Source organism: Centrocercus urophasianus, unplaced genomic scaffold (assembly GCF_019232065.1).
Source record: "Centrocercus urophasianus isolate 14NV4802_14NV808 unplaced genomic scaffold, USGS_Curo_1.0 seq_17, whole genome shotgun sequence".
NCBI lineage: Eukaryota > Metazoa > Chordata > Aves > Galliformes > Phasianidae > Centrocercus > Centrocercus urophasianus.
Window position 1 is genome coordinate 14,257,561 of NW_024884722.1, and position 23,594 is coordinate 14,281,154.

At 36.5% G+C, this 23,594-nt stretch overlaps 1 protein-coding gene across 6 annotated transcripts in view; it reads left to right on the forward strand.

Annotated features, from left to right (window-relative positions):
• Positions 1–23,594, forward strand: part of BLNK (B cell linker) — a 94,276-nt gene that overhangs the window by 60,104 nt on the left and 10,578 nt on the right. For 4 of the 6 annotated variants that reach the window (XM_042818539.1, XM_042818541.1, XM_042818542.1 and 1 more), the window contains 15 exons: positions 7,568–7,633; positions 11,654–11,710; positions 13,933–13,982; positions 14,470–14,510; positions 15,123–15,279; positions 16,466–16,629; positions 17,055–17,133; positions 17,876–17,959; positions 19,311–19,336; positions 19,888–19,916; positions 20,205–20,300; positions 21,053–21,095; positions 22,053–22,080; positions 22,388–22,460; positions 22,822–22,852. In XM_042818539.1, the coding sequence (XP_042674473.1) occupies positions 7,568–7,633; positions 11,654–11,710; positions 13,933–13,982; positions 14,470–14,510; positions 15,123–15,279; positions 16,466–16,629; positions 17,055–17,133; positions 17,876–17,959; positions 19,311–19,336; positions 19,888–19,916; positions 20,205–20,300; positions 21,053–21,095; positions 22,053–22,080; positions 22,388–22,460; positions 22,822–22,852 (1,024 nt within the window). The remainder of the gene's footprint in view (positions 1–7,567; positions 7,634–11,653; positions 11,711–13,932; positions 13,983–14,469; positions 14,511–15,122; positions 15,280–16,465; positions 16,630–17,054; positions 17,134–17,875; positions 17,960–19,310; positions 19,337–19,887; positions 19,917–20,204; positions 20,301–21,052; positions 21,096–22,052; positions 22,081–22,387; positions 22,461–22,821; positions 22,853–23,594) is intronic. The other 2 variants (XM_042818540.1, XM_042818544.1) reach the window with 1 other exon arrangement.

Consider the following 23,594-nt stretch of genomic DNA (forward strand, 5'->3'; position numbering starts at 1 on the left):
GGTTTTTTTAAAAAACTGAAGTATTTTTTGTCATTTTCCTCATGTGCAATTTATGAACACAGTAGCAGACAATTGTAGTTTGTGCTTCCTCTCAGATAGATGTCTGTAATTGACCTCTTGCTATAAGCAAGTCTCTCTCAAATTTTCCTTGTAGCTTTGAGATAGCATTAGAGATAAAGATCAAAGTGCCTTCTCTTGATAGCTTGCTGTTGCAGGTTGCCTCCTCTGCCATCATGAAAGGCATTGCAGGGGGTGGGCAATGACAGATGCAGATATGGGGCAATAAAACACTGTCCCAGACCAGCAGCAACTGGAGCAGCCTTGTGGTTCCTCATGCAGCTATGGCTGTATGCACTGTACACACATCACAGCCATAGAAAACACCAGCTGCTGCCTATCCAGCTGCTGCCAATCTGCATTTCTTTGCAGGAAATTGAACTCTCACTGGTCTAGGTGGCATGTGACATTGTGGTGTGTGCATGAGAAACCTGGAGGAGGCCTAAAGAACAGAATTAGATGATTTCTGTAGTTGGGAATTTTCTTTTGCTTTCTGCTGAATAACTAAAAGGAAAGTGAAAGGGAAGAACCACTTTGTGTAATTAATTGAGTTGGTTTAGATGCATAAAATTTGAAAGTAATAAAAAAACTGCATCTTATGAAGCTCTTCACCCAGCTCACTGAGGTCTGTGTTCTTCCACAAAAAGCATGCTAGTGGTAATGTGTTGATGGAAGCTTCTGTATTTAGTTTGGGAAGACAGTCCAAGAGAAGAGCTTCAAGCTTACCAAGATCTCAAGAGATGTTTCTACAAATTCCCCACTATGTAAGCAAGTTTTCCCCCAAGCAAACAGGATTCTTTCCCTTTATCCAGCAACACCGTCTTTCTTAATTTTATCAGCTGCATACCTATTTATAAAACTAAAAGGTAATAGAAAAATAAAATAAAGATCAGATGAGGAGACCACAGTGGAATAAATGAGCTTCAGGGAGAAGCAAAGGTGGGGGCTGGGCATTCTGTTTTTTATCTAGCTTCACACCTTTTTTAAGTAACAAGAGTAACTGTAGTTGTTTCCAATTTTTTATTCTTTCATTTTGTGCTTTTCTTCTTGTAATAACTTAGCTTTTATTCTCCAAATTCCATTATACTTTTCCATGTTTTGTTGTTGCTTTTTTTTTTTTTTTTTTTTTAATGGATCTTTGCTTTAAAGCTTTGTAGCTAAAGCAGGTAGGGTTCTTTTGGGAGTGTTATCTTGTTGTGTTTTGTTTTTTGTTTTTTGTTTTTTTTTAATTTAGGTCTAAGACTGCACTTAACTAAATCCTGTTCATTCAAGTTCCCAATGCTAAGTATTTGAGTTTGCTTGGGAAAGAAATAACTACTTTGTTTTACTTGATCTGTTATGCTGCATTTCTCAAGGCAGATGAGATGAACACCCAAAGTGAACTTTTCTTACCTGAAATGACTGGAGGTAGTAACTGTCTTCAGAAAATTAGACTTTCTAGACACAGAACAACAGAGTGGCCTGCCAGTGAGAAATAGCTCAATCCAAAATATCAAAATCCAAAGGGCAATAAGAACTTAACACACACACTTAACTGTCTGATTTACAGTGTGACTTCTCAATCAATTAATATTCTGAAGCCAGTTCAACTTGATCAGTTAAAAATCTAACTGAAGTTAGGAGAAGAAGAAAGAATATGCAGGTCAATTAACATTTGAATGTATTGATATTGCTTAAAGCTTTCTTTATGTGGCCTCTATCCAAACACATCCAGTCACAGTGCTGCCCTTTCTTTAACTAAAGTAATTTCTCCCAGAGTGCAGATAAGGATTTTTCAAGAGGCACAACAGATAAGTCAGACAATCCTGTAAGTGCTAGAAGTCTAAAATGGGTAATTCTCACCCTCCAGGTAACAAAAGTGTGCATGCTTGTTATATTGAAGACTTCCTGTGAGCCATTTAAAACTTGTTTTTGTTTTTCTTCTGCTCTCTACTGATGCTGCAGTCAGCCCTGTTTGCAAAAACATCAACCATACCACACCCAATAGCAAGTTCACACGTTTGTGCTTGCAGGCAGATGCACAAAAGCAATGTTTGCCTGCTCACTGCCCCCATCCAGGGCTCCACATAGTGTATTCTTGCAGTACAGCAATGTCATTTGCCACTGGCCTTCCCTTGCCATGTGACAGAGCCAGCAGTACAGATAAAATGCTGACACCCAGAGTCTGTGCTGGAGATCCAGTGTAATGGATTCACAGCCTACAAAGAGGGGGAGCTTACTGCTCCTCACACATCAGGGCCCTCTCTGCTCCTAGCAGCACGTGGTGTCCATGGTCACCCCCAGGGCCACACTCTTTCCTCAGGCTTCATGGCTTTAATTTTTCCTGACAGCATGTCATGGCAAGGTTTCCCCTTGTGAGCTCCTTGAAGCCCAACTTGTACCTCCAAGGCACAAGGGTGACACAAATCTTGCTTAGAATTACCAAAACCTAGTGCACAAACAAGGGGTTTCCTAAGCTGGATATTAGGAAAGGCTTATCTGAAAGAGTGGTTGGGTACTGGAACCAAGCTGCCCACGGAGATGGTGGAGTGGCTGGAGGTATTCAAGAAACATGTAGATATGGTATGTAGGGAAATGGTTTAGTGGGCAATGTTGGTATTTGGATGGTGGTTGGATGGCTGGATTGGATGATCTTAGAAGTTTTTTCCAACCTTGGTGATTCTATGATTCTAAAGATAAGTTCCCAGAAGGTGTAGATTATTCCCAGTCTTTCTAAATATGTATATTTGCAGATGCATGATGACACTTAAAATGCGAATACAATTTCTCAAAAATTACTCATTAGAGAGGACTGTCTGAAAATAAGATACTCCTAAGGTCTGTGGGCTCTGTAGCTTGTTGCACATCTGAGTCAAAAGTTCATTGCATGCTTTATTCTTCAGATCTTTTATATCTTCTTTCATATTATTTTAAATTTAGAAAGCTTTTATGGTATGGCTAACACGCAAGAACATCAAAAGCTTCCATCTGATTTCCAAGTAGGTGAATGTGTCACAGGCTGGGCCTATCCACTACCTTTCACTTTATTCCTCATACTCTGAGCTGTGACCAGATCAAAGAGAGGGTGGTTTTGTTCCATTTTGCTTTTATCTCAAGGCAGCTCTGCCAGTCCTTAAGTGCAGCTAGGTATTTTGTGACAAGGCAAGTCCTCTTTTCAGGCTACATTGTATTGGCAATGATAAACCATTTTGGCTTCCTTTATATGTGTGTCACAGGTAGTAACCTTTTTTCAGTACATTAGATAATCCTTAATTGCAAATAAAAATAAAAATAAATAAAATAAAAAGCAACACAGGGCTGTAAAAGCATCCCCTTTGGAAAGGTTTACTCCTAAACTTAAAAAGGGAATGCCCTTCTTTCTCCTCTCAGACATACTTTCTAGTAAACTATAATCTTATCTCCAAGATGGATTAATGTACAGTAAAATAATCTCTTTTTCCTCAGTACTTCAGTTGCTTTAGATAGATAAAATAAAGCCTCGTGTTTAGTAGTTTGATATGTTTTAATATGTAGGGAGTTCAGAAATAAGAAACCTGGGCTCAATTTCCCATGGGCTTTCATTTAAATCTTATGCTAATCAGTGACTATACTAATCCTTACTAGGATATGGAAATTTCTTTGTGTCAAAAGTGTAGAGCAAGAATCAAGTAATATGTTGGTGAAATTCTCTGAAGCCAGAAAGCCAGAGGAGAGCATGAAGGCATTGTGAACAGGCCCAGACTAGAGTAACTTCTCTTCAGCAAGTAATACTTCAGTTATATTCACAGAGTCCCAAACAAAATTCCCTTTCCAGAACAAATAGCTAACCATTTATTGGGAAATATTGTCTGCGAACTACCTGATAAATACATGTTGTTTCGCTTTACACCTTGCTATCAATTACAAGCACTTCTTGTTAGGCTCCAACAAAGAGGATAAAAGATCTCTACCTTCAGCACCCTAACAGTCAAAGTCATTCCAGAACTATTTAGAGTCTCTCAGATTTTAGTTTCTTTATCTAGTAACTAGAATAGTTGGAATTCTAGCTGTCAGGGAGTTATTACCTGGAACAGGTCCAACCTGTGGGCTTGACTGCCCACTGTTATGAAACTGTAAAATACAAATGTAAGTGAAGAAAAAACAGCTTACAGCTGAAAGATTTACTGAATAGTCTTATTTGTTGTTCCCTCCAATATTCCTAATACATTTTCCAGAAACAAAGTTTTTAGATGCACTTAGAGCCAAGACTCTTTAACTTCTCATTTGCATGCCAACAATAACCAGCCGAAGTTTGAAAACCTGTTTTATGTGAGACTGAGTTCCTGATCAAAGGGTTCCATCTAACCATAATTGAATTGAATCTCAGAATATCTATTGCTGAAAAGTATTTTCAGAGATTAACAGACACAGAATACAGCTTTATCTACAAGCCTAATTTTACATAAGAAGGTCTCAGCCAAAGTTGAATGAAGAGTTGGTGATTGTAGTTAAGAAATAATTCTTAAGCTTTGACCTCTTAAATATCTTAACTGCCGTGCAAGATAAAACTAGCATTGTTTATCTTAATTTTTAATATTAGCTGACTGAGGTTCTTAAATGTTTCCAGTACCTGTTAATCCAGGAGAACAACTGGAGAGTAAGCAGTAGTTGTTAACAAGGTCCTGACTCAGAAGTGCTGTGAATTATGTTATAGCTCTGTATTTGAAGCAAACAAAGGCTGTCTACATTGGGCCATGGTGGACTGCATGTCCTAGATACTCCAAAGGCTGTCCTGTCCAATTCCTCCTTCAAGGAACCTCTTGAGCTATTTTTCCTAGGTAAAGTATTTGAGAGACAGACAAAAAGTGTAAGAGCCAATCAGATGCATAGATCCATGCAAAATACTCAGTGTATAGATGACTTTCCATACTTTGTTTTCTTCATTGTTCTGGAACGACTTTCAGGCCCCTAAGATCAGGAAATTCCAACTTTGTGACCTGATTGTCATCTTTTCTACTGTCCTTCTAAAATCACCAGTCAGACAGATTGTTGGAAAACTTACAATCTGTAAGTTCATATCAGCTTCCATATCAAGAAAACTCAGCTTTTGTTCACTAACTGAACTGGTTTTTGCAATTTGTTCAACTTAATGATTCAAATGGTGTCCCACTTGAACTGAAGATAATCCATATGTGATGACTTACTACACTCGTCACTGTAACAGTACATTGGTTACCTGCTTGTGCTCACAGGCTCAGTTTGAGTCAAGCTGTCCGGGGCAACAAACTAAGTGTTGCAGCAACTCATGTGAGAGCTATGCAACTTTAAGAAATGAGGAAATAACAAGTATGTGTTAGATATCCCCTAATTTATCACAATTTTTACTTACAAAATTAAATGGCTTCAGGAATTTGAATAAGCAAATCTAGATAAGCTTTTGTTTCAGTTCAGCTACATGGGAAAACACCTTTTCTCCTTTTTTGTTCTTTTCAGAATAATGCCATAACTTTATTTTCATGGAGTTATGAATGTCAGAGATTAACAATAAGCAACATTCAGATTTAAATCTACAGAATGGGCCAAACCAAAAATCTATCTCTATCAACCCATACGTACCAGAAGAAAAACAACAGATTCTTGCATGCATTTCTCCTGAAGGACTGCCAAGACTGTTCAAAAAGGACACAAACACCTGCAAGCAACTATTCTTCCCAAACTAGAACTAAACCATTTAAATATCCTCTCGTTCTTTTCATTCCTCATTACTTTTCATTTATAGGCGCTGCCAGGTGCCAGCTGGGGCACAAAACAGAAACAGTCAACTGTAGAAGATGGTTATTTGTGATATTTCAAGCATGACCAGAAACTGAATTTATTAGGGAGGAAAGGAAAAAACAAATGACAGAAAAAAGCAGAGGATCTGAGATCTTCAGTCAACATTTGAGATTTAATGAATTTCATTATATCACCCAGGTTTCCTCATAGATGTAGTGCCTTATTGCATTAAATTGCTTTAAGTATTTTTACTGGGCACTGTTTTTCAACATCTATAAACAATTTAATATTATTATTATTAATATCAGTACTTAGCATTATATCTTTTTGCTGTAAATTAATAGTGTGAGCTTTGAAGAAAAAATTACACGTTAGTAAATTACTTTTCAGTTCTTATTTTTTTTTATTAGTTGAGAATCTAAAAGAAATAGGTTGAATTGCTCTTCAAGGAAAGTCATGCAAATCTTTAGGTTCTAGGAATATCCTTTGTGTATCAGAGCCATGACATTATCTTTTAAATCCAATTTCCTTTGAAAAAGTTATTTTAATATTGAAGAACTCCAATTGCCAAAGACAGAGATGGAATGTAGCTTTTCTTTTTTTTTTTTTTTTTTAACCAAAGCTTGACTTGTTACTCAACCTTCTGCATATTATGGTTTCAAATTTAAAGAAAGCTTTAAATAATGGCAAGAAAACTTTGTTTTTATTTGTCTTTGTAAGCAAAGACTCCAACATTTGTCTGGTAGTCTAACTTTCTATCAGAGATGAGATAGGCAAGACGATGAGATTGGCATAGACAATTCATGATGAAAAGAGTAGAAAGCAGAATTTTTGAAAGTTCTTTTTGCTTCTTTATTGGCTAATATGAAACTTTCATCTTGGCTGTAATGCAGGATACCTTAATTTAGGTAACAAGACAAACATAAACTGTATGAAGAAACTAAAAAAAATAATAGGAACTTTTTAAAGATGCTCAGCCTTCTATTAGGTTTCACTATAAAAATCAGGCTTTGCAATAAATTGTATCAGTGCTCCTTGAAATTGCCTTCATTTCAGTAACGTTTTTCCCTAAATGAAAATGGTAAGAGGCATTAGAAACTGATACCTGCTGAATAAAAAACAAAAATGGGATATTAACTTTAAATTGACCTGATTACAAATTTCAATGAGGTCAGTGCAGCTGATGAGTAAAAACTATATTTGATTCCAGATATCAGTTCATGTAAGTACTGGAGTACTGAGGTCACAAGCTTTCACAGCTGAGAGTTGGAGCTACTCCAATGGCTCTTCAGATTCTGAGGCTGAATTTGAATTCTGAATTTGTCGTGTTCCCTTCCTCCCCCCATTATATATTCAGCATTGTATTAGGTAAATTAGGTAAATGTCCATTGATAAAAATGACTCTTTTAAATGGGAAAATGTTCCCCGTATTGCTGTGGAATATTGTAAAGTCAGCTCTGAACAATGAGCTAATATTGAAATATTCTAACCTATCAGCTTAGGCAATTGTGTCCTTTCTTGATGCATTTGCTTAGACTGATGATTTAAACCACACTGAACTGTATAAAGGAGAAGGATAACACATCATGACAAAAAGCTCAGTTAAAAAGGAAGGAAACCTTCATACACAAACAATTTTAGCAACTGAACTACTTACTGTGTATACATAAAGCATTTTTGATGCATGAAAAATTATTGCTTACATTTCCTGTGTTTTTCTTAATTTGTATTATTCAACTACATGGTAATCTTAATGCTGGTTTTTAACATTTTACAGGAAGCTTCAAAAGATGGTACACGATATCAAGAAAAATGAAAGTGGGATAATAAACAAATTCAAAAAGTAAGTTTGAAATGTTACTCCTAGTTTTCTCTGTTTGCAAAAGTCAGATTAATGTGCTATAACATTGTACTAGTGGTGATGGGACCATATTATGCTAGAAGGATAGAAGGATTTCAGTGTATTTAAAGAAATTCATTCCATACTGTGACATGCAGTATGTCATCATTATTAAAAGCTTCCCACAGTAACTGTAGAACGGGCCTCCAAAGGAAGGTTGTGTTGTAGCACTGAAAAGCAGTATTTAGATAAAACGCATTTTTGTTGTCTGTGTTTTGAGAATTATTGTAGCTTTTCCTTAGGCCACTGTTTAAGTTACCTGCTGCAGTTAAGCTTTAATTGGAGTTCTGCCTTGAACCAACTGATCAGGCATCATAGAATTCCCATAAAAATGTTATGTTCTCCTGTATATCAGTCACCTAGAACAACAATCACCTAAATTACCTAACATCCTTATCTCAGTAGAAAGTGCTAAACGGCATAAATACTGATGTCATGTAAACAGAAGTATCATAAAATATACTTGTCTTATATGTGGAAATTCCAGTAATTCTGCATCCTTGTCAGATGAATACCCCATTCACTGTTTCCAGTCAAACATCTATTTAAGCTGTTTAGCACACTTAATGCAAAACTCATTTGCACTGAACTTCCACTTTAATGTGATTTCCTCATTCAGATGTCTTTATTCACATGAGCCATTGAGTACTAAGGACTTCTAAAAGTTTATTAGTACATAGTATCTACAGTGCTCCAGGATGACCACATTTAATTCTAGACATGCAATTCTCATACATAAAAGACAGGTATAAATATTTCTTAAAACTGTTCTTAGAGTGATCATGATAGTTCAGTTTGAGGAGGAGAACAAACATGATTTTAACAATTTTAGATATATATGAGGCAGTTGGGATTAGCCCAGTTTGGCTGTGCAAGAGCTCTGGAAAGCTGTTGGTGTCTATGGGGCATCTGCTCTCCTAAGCAGAGGAGGTGGAATGTGCTTCCAGGAGCAGCACACAGTCCCCCAACAGAAGCTTTAGGTTGCAATCCTCCTTAAGGCCTCTACCTCAGCTCTGCCTCGGTCCACAGGCATGCTCTGATTGTTACACTAGATATATCAGTAAGATTCTTGAGACATCTTTCCCTCTCATTACTTATCCTCTTTTGTTCATTTCAATCACTGTCATGCGGTGTGAATTCTTGATTGTCTTTAGCTGCCTGGACACGAATTCTGCTGTTCATCAGTACTTCTGACTACACGTCCTTCCCCTTTTACTCTCAGGGAAGGACAAGGGAAAAATAACAAGAACTAAATGTAACTGAAGCTGGGAAGGTCAGAGGTGCCATTGTTAAATGCCAGATACAAGGTAGCTGGCATAAGGCTACAATTCTTTGATTCTCTCAAGATTAAAAAAAAAAAATCAATGAAAAGAACAGACTTAAAAACTCTTAATGTATGACTGCAGCACAAAGCTCAGATTCCACATCTTCCAGCTGTGAGAATACAAATTGAGACTTATAAATATATATATATATATTTATATAAATATACATATTATATATATTTATATATATGTATATATACATATATAAAATAATCTTCTTGAATCCTCTACACTGCATCTGAGTCCTATTAATCCCGTCTGCAATTATGAAATTCAAAACTTACTATAAAAAGAATCTCACATTTGCACTTGACTTAAGAACTCAAATCTTTAACCCAGTGCATAATGAGACTTAGAATAAAGCCATGATTTGATAACACTGATAAGGGTATGTATAAAGAGACACCAAGCTTTGCAGAACAAAAATTGGCTGTGTTCCTCCTGTGTGCCCTTTGGGGGATTTTTTAATTTTAATAGATGATTTTTCTATTAAAAATAAATAAATAAAAGCTGTGGCCATCCAGTTTATCACTTCCTCTATGTCAATTATATGATTTTTTTTTTATTACATGTCAAAGACACAAATGTGACTGAAGCAGGAAAAATAGTATTAAAAACTGCTTTAAAAATGCAGATTTGGACTTTGTCTATGAACTAGAAAAATATAAATTGCTTTGGCTCAAGTTCAAACCTTAGTAGTGGAGAAAACTTGGAAGAAGTCAAGCACTGTACTTAGTTATTGCAAACCCAAAGCTGCCATTGGCAACACATACACTGTAAGTCTTTGCTTTTGAATTGGGAAGAACAAGTAGTCTTGAAAGCTGACTAATTTATTAACGACATTTGTTGAGACACTTCTGAAATCTCGGTTGACTCTTGATGGTGGAGAGAGGTAATAGAAGTTCCTGTGTCAAAATTCTCACGCTGCAATCTAGTTTGGCTCTAAGATGCAGGGGAACAGGAGTCCACCTGTCTACCATGGATGTCTACCATCCACGCTGCTTAAAGTTTTGTGGGAAGCTGCCTGAACGGATGTGGTAACAAGGAAAAAAAAAACTGCAGATAATTCCTTCATTGCTTAGAAGGTCCTGTTGTTTATTCCCCAGTCAAACTCGAAGTGTTCTGACAGCATCAATACAAATATTGTTCACAGGCCGCCATTCACCTGCTTGCCCTGTTTACAATACTGGAGCCCCAGCTGCTGAGTAGATCATGATGTCAAAGAGGATTACTATGTTCAAGCTGAAGAAGCAGCAATAGGTTTTAGCCAAAGTAGAATAAAGAATGGGGCACGTGGCAATACAATTTTTGTAAGTTCTAGCTGGAATAAAACATTCCCTATGAAGCGGGTAGGCTCTGTGCTAACAGCAGGAAAAGTGAAGGGCTCTTGTAAATGAGCAGTCTGTAGTCACTTCTTATTAGCAGGGGGAGTGAGCAAATACACCAGTGAGTAATTAAGTCTGAAGGAGAACTTAGTCCTTTACATAAAGCGTTTCTGCTATGTATATTTTGTTGCTTTTCTGATTGTAGTTTGTAAGAAAGCATTGTTAGAGCAAAAAAACCCCAAACTTTTACTACAGACAACTTTTAAATTCTTCATGTAATACAGGGAAACACAAAATGTGTGATTAACTTGAAGCATGTTTAAATAATACTTGCCATTCCCAGAGGATTCCTTACAGGAGTAAAATTAAGCATGTGCCTATATGCTTTGCTGGATCGATCTTGGCATGCTGCAAAGGGCAAATCTTAGAATACATTTTGCTCTCAAAATAATTTATTTGCTAAAAATCAGTGTGCAGTGCAAATCTGCTTTTGTGTGAGTAGCATTCAGACCCAATTAAATGAAATGCCTCAAATGCTATCCAGTTATTTGTTGAAGTTAATGTAGTAATATAGTAAGATATTACATTGGTTTTAAAACATCCATTAACATACTGTCAAAAATGCAATTGGATTTTAAGGAGATCTTTGGAAATGAAATTTTTCATATGTATTTCAAATTCCGTAGATGATAATTTATTTCCCTAAAATTCAATAGAAAATACTGGCCCTATTATGCTCTATGGAAACTTGAATTAATTGTTTTCTATTAAAGCCTGTGCAGAGATGGTCTACCATCTGTAACTGAAGTGCAGACCTGGGTACCACCAGAATATTTCATTTGGAAATTGCATTTACTATAACTTGTTATTACTGTTACAAGATACGTTAGGAAATCGTCCTCTTTTCTACTTAAAAATGTATTTTCACGTGGATGGCATTTGGTTCTATCAGTCCTTTGTTAAATTCAGAGGAACAGGACAGAGTGAGTCAATTGCTGCTCTGCAAGCATTTGTGTATAAATGCATCAGTATCTGAAATAGGAAGGTGTCAGCTCCTTGGCGTAGGGATTCTCTTCTCAGCTTGCACTGTGGTTTGCTCAGTGGGTGAAATGATGGCTTACATGAAGCAAAGCTCCAGTTGACTTCAAAGGAAATCTAGGTTTCAGTTCTGGCACTTTATAATCCGTTCTGGTTTGATGGGAATAATCTAAATGGATATGAGTTTGAAATGATTCTAACACATACAGATGTGGCTGTGAACTACCTCAGCGTTGTGACAGAAACATGATTTCTTCTCTTCTATTGACATTCAGGTTCCAAAATGAACAAGTGGCCTTAATTTGCAAAACTGGGAAAGATACTTGGGATCGGTATGCTAATTCAGATCTGCACAATGGCATGTTAGGTTGCTGAGACACACAGCTCTGTTCTGTGCTTTGTATGCTTTTGTTGTAACATATTTACATTTTCTGTCAGGGTCATTGCCAGGATTTGCAGGGCCTGGGACACAATGCTGAAGTTTTTGCTTAGCAGTTTGAAAATATGTAATGTGGCTTAGGCCACATGCTTCACGCTGTGGCCCAGAGAGCCTCTTACTTGCTTTAGTTCCATTATCTTTCAAGCATCCACTGTCTCTGAACAACTCAGGATAGACACATCACTAGTACTTGATTAGATTTTGATCTGCCCTCTTGAAGACTCAAGATCTGCCCTGGCAGTGGCCCTGGATTTTTCATTCTAACATGCCTGTGCTAACCTGGACAAATACAGCAGCAGTGCTGTTGAGAATGCTTTCTCCTAGACTGTTTGTACACTAAGTTTATTTGTGCTATGGGAAGCTAAAGACTAGAAGGAAGAAGAGGTCTTCAAATAGTTTAGTAATGAGCAAAAATGGATAAATACTCTGAAATAATGTGCTGGGTTCCTATATATATATATATATTATAATAATAAATATACATATATATACACACACACACACACATATATATCCATTATATATATATATATACATTTTATATACATTTTTATTGTATTTTTATTATATACATATATATACACTATATATAATAAATATAATATATAAATATATTATATATTATATAATATATGAATATTATATATAATATATGAATATATATATGAATATAACATATTTATTATTTTTTTTTTTTAGCTTTAGTAGTGACTATACCATTCACTCATTGATTCATACACGAGCATTTTTTGTGACCATCTGAGCATCCAAGTCTCACAAATTCAACACAACAGCCAAAACTCTTCTGATAAAAGATAGTAAGAGTTTTGTACGCGGATGCATTAGTGCTGGTGTGCCACCACCCCAAGTTAATGTGGTCATCTGGTCATTGACAGCTAGGCACCATGCTTGAGACTTAAATATTGACTGTTGAATCTCTTAACTAAACTTTTAGATTTACTTAGTTTTTACTTTAGATTTTACTAAGTAAACTTAGTTTACTTTAGATTTACAAGTTTACTTAAATAAAGTAAAATTTATAGATATTGCATTGCTCAGAGGTCACAAGAAAACATTAAGTTCTTTATGGAGGTTGGTGGTTTGTAAATTTATTTATTTTTGCATATGTGTAACATCAAAGAAATTCCTTGTTGGGGTGTGATTAGAGAACAATTAAAGCCACTGAGGAAGATGTAGTAATATGGTGAGGTCTCATCAGGGAAGCTGTCTGTGTTCAGAAATCTCTGTGAAGAGTTCTTTTAATGTAAATTGTACTGTTTTACTCTGCTACAAAAAGCAGAGTTGTTTTTGCTTCAGATACATCAGTCTGACCTCTAACGTCATACCTGCATCATCTGTTTTGATTGTGAACAAGAATTCTTTTTTTTTTTTTTTAATTTATTTTAGGGTAATGCTAGAACACTAATGAAATAATTGATATACAGACTATGTAATCTGGTTTCTTCTGTGGGCGGCTGCAATTGAGCAAACACAAATAGACATATATACATATGTATAGCCACAAAAATCCTTTCAGCACTTCTACAAACTATATTTTGAGTCCCTTGGTACTGCAAATACCATTGTAATAGTATTTACCTAAGCAGGAGCATAACACCATAATGTAATAGCAAGTGGAAACAGAATCAGATTCTGGCCCTGCGAGATCTGGTATACGTTTTAAAACCAGTCAGAAAATAAAGTTCATGCACAGTGGTATTTATAGAACATAGCTGAAGAGTAATCACCACTTTCTTATGCCTTAGTCTTAGGAAACTGTGAGCTTAAACAGATTTTGATCTCAAGATAGGTGTCGAATGCATGCACGTCTTTGTTATCAGTTTCTGCCTGGAAATGGAGAGGATTGTGAGTGGTCAAGGAAGCTGTTCTTTTAAAACATGTTCTTAGGAAAAGAATCTCAGATTAGATTCTAATTTCTTATCTGTTTCTAGCTTCTCAAAGCATTCTCCTGTAGCTGTTTGCTAAGCATCTCTGACAATAATCTGTATTTCTGCAGGTATCTTTTGTTACTGGCTTTCTTTGTGTGCCTGGCTAATATTTCTTTCTAGTGAATATTGCTTATTAGATCTTAACTTCAATTATTATCATTTACAGACTAAAAAAAAAACCTCCTCCAAGACTACCACAAAGGGATTATGCTTCAGGTAAGTCTGGATTACTGGGAATTTAAACTGCATGTCTGTGTATACTTGGTACCTATATACCTAACAGCATCTCAGTTATACATTTCCAGCATACTGTTACCAATAGCCCTGAAAGTAGCTCACACATAAAATGAGAGACAAGAAAGGCATGAGAAGTTTTCCCAATATGAGTTAAAAGTAACAAACTCTTTGAAAATTGGCATTTATCAGGTTTCTACATGTAGGCTGCTCTATAGATAGAAGAGAATTCAGAACCTGTTTGTCTCTAACAGAAACAGTAATGTAAAAGTAAATGGGGGGAAAACTAACTAACAGCAGAATTTCTTGGTACTATTAATGTGATACATGAACCATTTAAGAAAATGTCACTTCTTTTTTTAATTGAATATGTAGGTTTTGGGTTGCTTTTTTTTTTTTCTATCTATGCTTAAGATAAACATTTATGTTCACTATTCCACCTCCTTAAGTAACTCTATGCTTGGTTTAGAACATGCAGACAATGAAGAGGAACAATGGTCAGATGACTTTGTAAGTACATCTCTTGGGGTAGTGTAGGAGGTTACTGTAGCTACAAGTTCAGCACAAGCAATAATAAATATTTAGTTTTGAGTCATCTGATTCTGGTTTAACTTACACAAGATAATTTTTCAGTAGTGTTATTACATCTGCATTATTTATTCTCTTGGCTACCTTAGTTTTTTTCATGTTCAACTTAGTTACATGTGAGAAATGCTGTCAGGGATAGCTATGAACTAATGAATGAATATTGTTAATGCGACTGACGTCTCAAACTGAACAATTTTGAAACTAGGATCTTGTACTCTAAAGAGGACTTTTCTTTCTAAAAATGAGATTTTTATGATAAAATTTTAGAGCGTGTTAGAATGCAGCAAGTCATGGTCCTGTGCCACATAAAGTAATTGCCATACCATACAAGTGTCACCCTGAGGTGACCTATCTCCTTCCTGAGAGGGGGAACAAGCTGAAATGCCTACTTGTTTAGAGAGGATAACTTGACCTTTCAGGGATGTGTTCTCGTAATTTAGTTAATTGCACTCCTGCAAGGATATTTGTGTCATATTCCGCTATGAAGTGGTAAGTGTGTTACGAAGTGAGAAATAGGAAGTTCTGTCTTTCTAGGACAGTGATTATGAAAATCCAGATGGTCACTCTGACTCTGAGATGTATGTGGTCCCCAGTGAGGAGAATCCTGATGACAGCTATGAACCACCTCCAAGTGAACAGGAAAAAAAGAAGATTCCCTCCTCATTCCCTATTTCTAGAGGTGAATATGCAGGTAGGTATGGAAAAGTTGGCTACATCAGCTTGATAATTGCTTATTTACTAGTACAAAGAGAGAAGTAGCTTCAAGTGGGCCACCCTATACTTTCAGTAGAAGTTTGCTTTTAATTCTGACAATCAGGTCTTGAGCTTTCACATGATATGATTTCTTATTACAGCATGAAACAGGTTAGTACTGCTGCTAGAAATGCTTAGAGTTGTAATATAACATCCTAGAGAATTCGGTAAGCATCTAATAACCACAGAACTCGAGCAAAAGTATGAGAAATGTCACCAAGTTAACTCCTTGCTCCTTTGCATTTTTAGTGTGAGAGTTCATTTTGAAGATTAAAAACATAAGACTTAACCTGAGACCATACTTAATCCTTATTGCAGTCATTCCAAAATCAGTTTAAGAAAAAAAAAGCAGCCCAAATATTCATTCTGTATTTTCCTTCAAGATTATTACTGAGGATAAATATCTTGAAAAAACAGGATGAAGCAAAGTTTAACTTAAACCAATCTATCATAAAAGCTTTCTTTCTTTGTACTTGGATTTTTTTCATAAGCAGGTGGCACAGACATGAATGAAAGTGACCTTTTGTTAGGCAAAGATTTGGACCATTAGGAAAAGAAGCATCAGCATGATGGCTGCTGTTCAGACTGCTATTGGATACAGAAAAATGACTGAAGTTCTGTAATGCCATATATGGACTTCCAGAAGCTCATAAACAGTCCACCTTCCTATTCTTTGTGTAGGAGAGATTTCTAAAATGACACTGTAGAGGACCTGGCATAATTTGTTTCAGTCCTACCCTTTGCTCTCTTATTTCCTGTATTGAAAGTACAGGAAAGTACAGGAAAGTTCTTTCGTACTTTCTTTCACAAGCTGGCACAGGATATGCTAACTAATAAACCATAACGCCTGGCCACCGCTTTTTCCCCAAGAGTTAAGCAGTTGTTTGTACAACAGTCAATGTCTAGGCAGACTGCAACCTGCTCTGGAGCACTGGATTGCTACCCAGAGGAATAAATGGGACCACTTGGTACATGGATCTCACTGTCAGGACCTGCAGACACTCAGGTCTGCCTTTTTCCCTAGTTGCAACCACAGTACAGACTTATTTGCATAGGTAGCAAAATACTGTCTAGAGGCTAATGAGCAATTTTGACTAAAATTATTTTTCTTCCATATTTAAAAGACAATCGCAACAGTCACCATCAGCTTCCTCCCATCAACAAACCTCTTCCAAGCACACCCAGTTCAGCCTTGCCCAGACCAAAGAAACCATCCAAGCCATCCCTGCCATCTCCTGCTGCAAAACCAAAATTACCACCGAAACCAAGGGAGTGCAGTGATGATGAGGTAACATTTATATGTATATGTGTGCACAAACATATTCTGACAGTTTAAATGACTGACCCTAGTAGACTACATTGCAATGCCAAAGGCTGGTGTCCTTATTAGCCCCTGTGGTACAAAATATTTGATACATCACAAACAGTGATCTGTAAGTGCCATGCAGGTTATTAGTGGATAACTGTCCACAAGTTGCAGGCAATGAGGGGAGAGGACAACCTCAAACACTACTCTGGGACCAAAGGGAAGTGAGGGCTTTATCAACCAGTCCAGAACTGGGATTGTTTGCTAAAGGGTTTTCAGTCTTGGGAATCCTATCCGTAAATAATGATAGCAGCAGTCACTGTGTAATAGCAGATGCTGTGAGCAACAGTTCACTGATGTAATGGAGGTTTAACTGGTAGACTTTTTTTATCCTGTGTTTCTTATAGGATAATTACATTGTACCAGTCGACAATGATGATAACTATATTGAACCCACAGAAAGCAGCGCACCGCTACCTGTGAAGCGTGAGTTTTAGATATTTAAGCTAATTGTTTATTACTTTGTTAGAAACAACGGTGGGGGGGAAAAAATGAATCACATTTATGGTTGTTTCTAGCATTCAGGGAGTGGAGGTGCAGCTGTTAAAGAACTTGCAAAGAGGCAGTTGGTTCCTTTGGCCTGTGATAAGGCGCAGAACTTGTATATAATTCTTGCTCTCTCACTCAGTGAGTTCAAAGTCCATCCCTGGTACAATCAGGAAGCTTTTCATGGTGTGTGATCTCTCTCCTTAACCAAGGGAGCCACAGCATTAAAATTCTGTCAGCTGAAGTGCCAAGGGAAACAAGAACAAGCCTTTTTAGATCTGCAGTAAATAAAGACACTTTGATTAATTTTCTACTTCTGTATTTTAAGTATATTTAGCTGGAGAGTTAAATTATCACAGTCCAAAGGTGAAAGTAAACAGAAGAGTGCTTAATTCTGCTCTCTGACATAAATGGCAGTATCAGACCTATTTATCAAGGCATGAATACTGAGCGATGTTTCCCTTTTAAAATGAGAACTGTATCCTGCCTCAGTTAATTTGTTCAGGGCCATCATTCGCACCTGCTTAGTGTCTGTTCTTACTGTAATAGTAACTTATTTCTAAATTACATATGCATATGTGTATCTTTACACATACACACAGGTATCTTTATATATGTGTGTGTATATATATATATATAGACACACAAGTATGTGTATATATAATGTAAATTATGTTTTCAGCTCCTGTGAACAGATTTATGAAGCCACCCACAAAATCAGCTCTCCCTACTCCTACAAAGCTCTCTCTTGCTTCTGACATGCAAGGTATGTGGAGTTTGTATTGGTGTTGAAACAAAATAACCAAAGGCTGAGAAATATTAAGTTATGATTGATGTATTCCCAACAGAAACCATGTAATACATATCAGAAATTAAAAAAAAAAAATTCCCTTTCTATTTTTCAGTGCTCTACCATTTGTTTTGCCTGGGTTAGATGGTAAATCTGCTTTAAGCACGAATAAAACTAGAACAAGTCATTTGCCCCAACCTAATTTATTCTTAGACTTCTGGTCTAAAGGAACACAAATTGATCAATACGGCAAAAACAGTTATAGGATTTGGAATGCTATTAATCTCATTTCACCAGAGGAAACAAGATTCAATATTTTAAAATCACATCAAGATTCAATATGAGAAAAATTCTGTGTAGGCTGATGTGTTGTGTGCCCTGTGATTACAATGTTCCTGTCTAAGTTCTGTAAAGAGCAATTTACTTGGAAAAAGGGGAAAAAAGAAGCAAATGTAAGAATCAGTTTGCTTTTGTAAGTATGTGCATACTTGCTTAGCTATGCTCACTGAAGTTGTTTTGTATCCTTGAATATGTCAGTAATTGCTTGGCATTGAACAGAATGCATTCAAGTCGTAAGCTATAAAAGTTTCTTACAAATGACCTGAGGATTTGTGGCATGCTTCTTAGACATTTTAAATGCTATTTTCTATGTTAGACTTTCTATAAATCAGTGTTAAGCAACAGCCAACTGCAGACAGTTTCTAAAAAAAAAAAAAATAAAACATCTCCCCCTGGTGGGAACATGGATACTTTTCAGAGCAATAAAAGCAATGAGGATTGACATAAAATTGAATTTCCATTGAATAATGGGGCATAAGTAAGGATGATGATGATTTTCTTTTAGTACCTGTGAATTACAATACTTCTGTAGGATGGAGCTCAAGGATGGACGTGCAACAGAAATGAATGTCTGGATTTCATGATTTATCTGATCTCTTCCTCACTGAGTCAGGGAAAGGCTAAACACTATCACTGGTGTGATAACACATCTTTCCAAACTATCTCAGGCTTGCAAGAAATGGGATTTGTCTTGCTTTTTGAGAGGCTGGGGTGGGGGGGATTTAGTAAGGGTGGAGAAAAGGCTCTTTTATACAGTGACTGTTTATCCCACTTTCTGGGACTCTTCCTGTAGTTCTCTGTTATTTCAAGAGCAGCAGGGCTGTGGCTGCCTGAGGGTTTAGGAGACAGAACCAGGAGGCAGGGACAAGTTCCCCAAGTTACTTTTCCAGACACAAAATAGAGTTGATAAAAATTGTTCAGTTTTTCTGGTAACATGTAGTGTACTTTTGCTAACCAAAGGACTTGATTTTTCTTCCCTGTCCTACAGAAGTGTACGAGGTTCCTGAAGAAGAGGTAAGATTTTCCTGTAGTTTGATTCTTGTACCCTGTGGGCAACATGTGGTTGTAGAGTGTATGTGCATATAAAATCAGTCTTTGAAAGGGGGAAAATGAGCAAATCTGTTTTCACTTCACACTTTGACACTTCCTTTACAGAAAAGTTGGCAAACCAATTCAAAATGTCTGCCAAACAGAATAATTGGGAAGGGGTTGAAATTTCTAGTCCTATGTGATAGCAATTGGATCTGGGAAGCAGCAACTTAAGAGAACGCTCTCTATAGAAGCACAGTTGCGGGCAAAGGAGTAATGACAGTTCTGACACAGTAACTTTCTCCCTGCTTGCTGGTTCTGATATGACACATGGCCACACCAGCGTGCTCAGGGCTTGCCAGACTATTGGTGGTGGCTTCCTACCATCCTCAAGCACATCACCAGGCAGAGTTCTACCAGAAGCAACACTACAACATAAAAATAAGATATTGCTATGATAATATAAATATGATCATATAAATGCTTTTGATGAAATCAAAATACAACCAAACAATTCTGTGTTTTTTCTCTTACAGGAAGAACTTTCACCACCACCTGTAACCAGGTAATCTCTTACTATGAGTGTCTGTATACTATTTAAAGTTTGTCAGAAAATATATTTTCTCGTCTAGATATGATATGCATAATAATTCTTTTTAAAATATCTACACAAAGATTATCATCCATTTCTATGTTAATTTCAATTACCCTAACATAATAAGTAGTATTTCTTTATATACGTAAGGGTAATTTATAGAATTTTTAAGGGACAGAGCAGGAGAAGGATGGTCACCTTTTCTATTCACTATTGTTATATGCGATTTTCTTTCCTCAATTCACATTTTACTATTAGGTTCACTAAACCACTTCCTGCTACACGTGTTCAGAATGCAGAGAACTCGCACATGCACAGCATGACCAGAGAGTCACCTAAGCTGGACGCTTCCAGGTAAGTTGACAGCAGTTTATATTAATAACAAATAAGAGTGGAGATAAAATTTTCTAATCTCTACCTATTATGTAGCATTTGGACAACAAGCAGTAACCAGGATTTGCTAGGGATGTTGGGGCAAACTGAGAACAAAAGTTCCTCATTAACCTCTGTACTGAAGCCAGTTTGCCAAAATATTTTCTTGAATATTCCCTTAGGAGTCAATGCAGGGGTAAAACATCTCTGCAAATCACTTTCAAGTCCTATTACCAGCTTCTGTGCCCTTGCAAACAAGATGTTTTTGTAGTGGATGTGGTGCAAGATTGCTTGTATAAAGTTGGTAAATCTGTGATTTATATTCCAAGTTTCTAGAGGAAAATTAGTAAGAAGAAAAAAAGTTAAGCATGCAGTCTTTCATTCCTCTGTACCCAGAAATATAGGAAGCTGCTTGGAAAACAAGACATTGTCTCACTCCTAGGCCATCACTCTACCAAGTAGGCCATACGCCCAAGGAAGAGTAGATGTTATGCACAACACTGTTACAATGTTTGGGTCCCCTGCACATAGCTGCAGGGGAACCAAATTCCAGGACTAGAAGCTCTTCTAGAAGGGTTCCTCTATAGGGCAGAGCATCACAACTACCCTGGTGGCGTATACTTGCAACTATTTTCTTCAAGGCTCCTCTCTAGATCTTGAAAAGTATATCTAAGTCAAACAATCAAACAAAACAAATAAAAATCCTACTTAACTTACTGTGTGTATTTTTCCAGGAATATTTTGCCTCTCCCCAGAAATCTCCTTCATACAAAAACAGTGAGTAATGTGCCCATTTAAAGAGTGTGCTAAACTTAATTTTTTTTCTATTCCTTCAGTCTTATTATCTGAATTAAATAACAGAAACAAATAACTTTGGATGTTAGATTGATCTAATATTGTAATTGTGGCTATTCTTCTTTTGGATAGAAGAGGTACATTGGACATCTGTGTTGGTCTAAGAAAAAACCCAAAATAGCTTAAAGTCCAAAAAAAATAACTTCCTGTACTTTTTTTTTAAAAAAAAAAAAAAAAGGCTGAACTCCAAGAACTTTCAGTAGCAATGGGTTATTTTGCCCAATCTGAAGCAAATTCATCAGTAATAAACGCTATCACTTGAAAATGCCGTCCCCAACGGAATTGCATTCAGGAGGACTGGGAGGATCACATTTCTCCAACCAGAGAATGGATATGTTTGTAACCAACATTAGTGAAAAGCCATTAATCTGGTGGATGAAAATGGAAAAATGAACAACTCATGCCTCTTTGAATTGTACTTTTCATAGTACACCTTTAAGGAGTCTCCCCTAAAGGACAGTACCTGGGTGCCAACAGAAAGCATCTACAGAAGAAACTACAAAACGAGTTGGATTGCTTGAGTTCTAGGATGGTGAAAAGTCAGCCTGCTCACTACTGTCAGTTCAGTGCAAAATGTCTGCTGTGAAATTTTAGCTTTCAATTTCAGAAATGAAACATGAACCAAAAGATCTCACTGCAAAATTCGGGGCCAATTTTATCCATACTCTATGAAAGCCTAAGTTTGTAACATTCAAAATTAATTGACTTGCTAATTTTTTCAAATACCCTAGAAGAAGCTATGAAAAATATCCTGGCTGCTGTATGCTCTCTATACAAATATGTAATTAAAAATTACTACAGATTGCAACCACAGAATTTATGCACTTCCCACTTTATTTAATTGCTTCTTGTCATATCTAACATACTTTTCCATTACAGGACCATGAAGCAAACAATAATGATGAAAGTAAGTATTCTGTACTGTAAACATGGTGATAGGAGCAGGATTTGTTGTCAATATGTCACTGGTGACCTTAGCATACCATGCAGTGAAGTGTGTCACTGTAAATGTTATGTGTATCAGCCAGCAACAAGTAAGAAATACTCCCAAACTGTCTTCTAGTACAATCAGAGTGAAAACATGCCAAGAAAATTAAACCATTGGCTATTTTTTTTTTTCACTTCTGATATGTTAACACTGAAATGTAGTGAGGAAAACCTACTACTCAGACAGAGCTAATATTGCATACTAAATATTTCATATCTTTTTCTAGATCATAGCTTCAATAATACACAAGAATCTAAGTTTCATACTGGAACAGCTCCATCTCCATTACCAAGGGCTCTGTGAGTAAAAATAATGAGAAAACTACTTCTTTGTGGGTAGGGCTAATTAATATTGGCTGTACTGGGAGTCAACTCCTAACCTGGTCTGTGGCAATCATAATTCAGGAATAACTTTTTATTGCAGTTCATGAAGAATACCCTGACTTTAGAGGAAGGGAAGCTATTCTTTCATTATTTCTGGAGGAATGTTGTTTGTATCCCAGTGCCATTGCCTTTCACTGTCTGCTGCTGATGGCAAACGCTGGTTGGCTTGCTTCATTTACTGAAGTACAGAAGCAATAGCATGCACGTGCTTAGTTGCTAAATGAATTCCATGTATCAGCTAAATAACAATGTTTTTTTTTCTCCCTCCAATTTACAGAAAGAAAACTTCTAATGCAGTAAATCCAGCAGTAAGTTGATTTATAATTGCATAATTAAGTGATAACCTTACATATGATCAAACTTGATTTGATCATGAATTATGACACAACATAAAGGCACAGGAAAAAGTAGAAGGGCACTATGAAAATAAACACATGGGTGCAGTTACATGAACCAAATAGTAGTGAGAAAGCTAAAGCAAAAAAATGTTTAGATTAAATTAATGTTTGGATTTGATACCGTACAATCATAGAATCATTGAGGTTGGAAAAATCAATAAGATCATCCAGCCCAACCACCAGTCAATGCCTGTGAGCAGTCTACATCATATCAGTCAGAGCAACACCTATACTTTTCTTGAATACCTCCAGAGGCGGTGATTCAACACTTCCCTGGACAGCCTGTATCAATGCACTACCATTCTCTTTCCAAGAAGAAACATTTCCTAATATCCAGCCTGAATCTCCACTAGCACAGCTTAAGTCCGTTACCTCTCATCCTATTACTACTATCTGGGAGAAGAGGCTGACCCCCACTATGATACAGCATCCTTTCAGGAAGCTGTAGGAAGTGATAAGTCTCCCCTGAATGTAACAGTACACACATACTGCAAGGACTGAATTAAAATGAGAAATAAGAAGGAATGTGGGCCATTAAGAAACATCTCTGAAATATATAGGCCTACATACAAACCACATGGATTTATTTTAAGAATGATAGCTCAAGAAAGACATAGGATATTATCAGAATTAGTCAGTTTTTTTCAAGAAG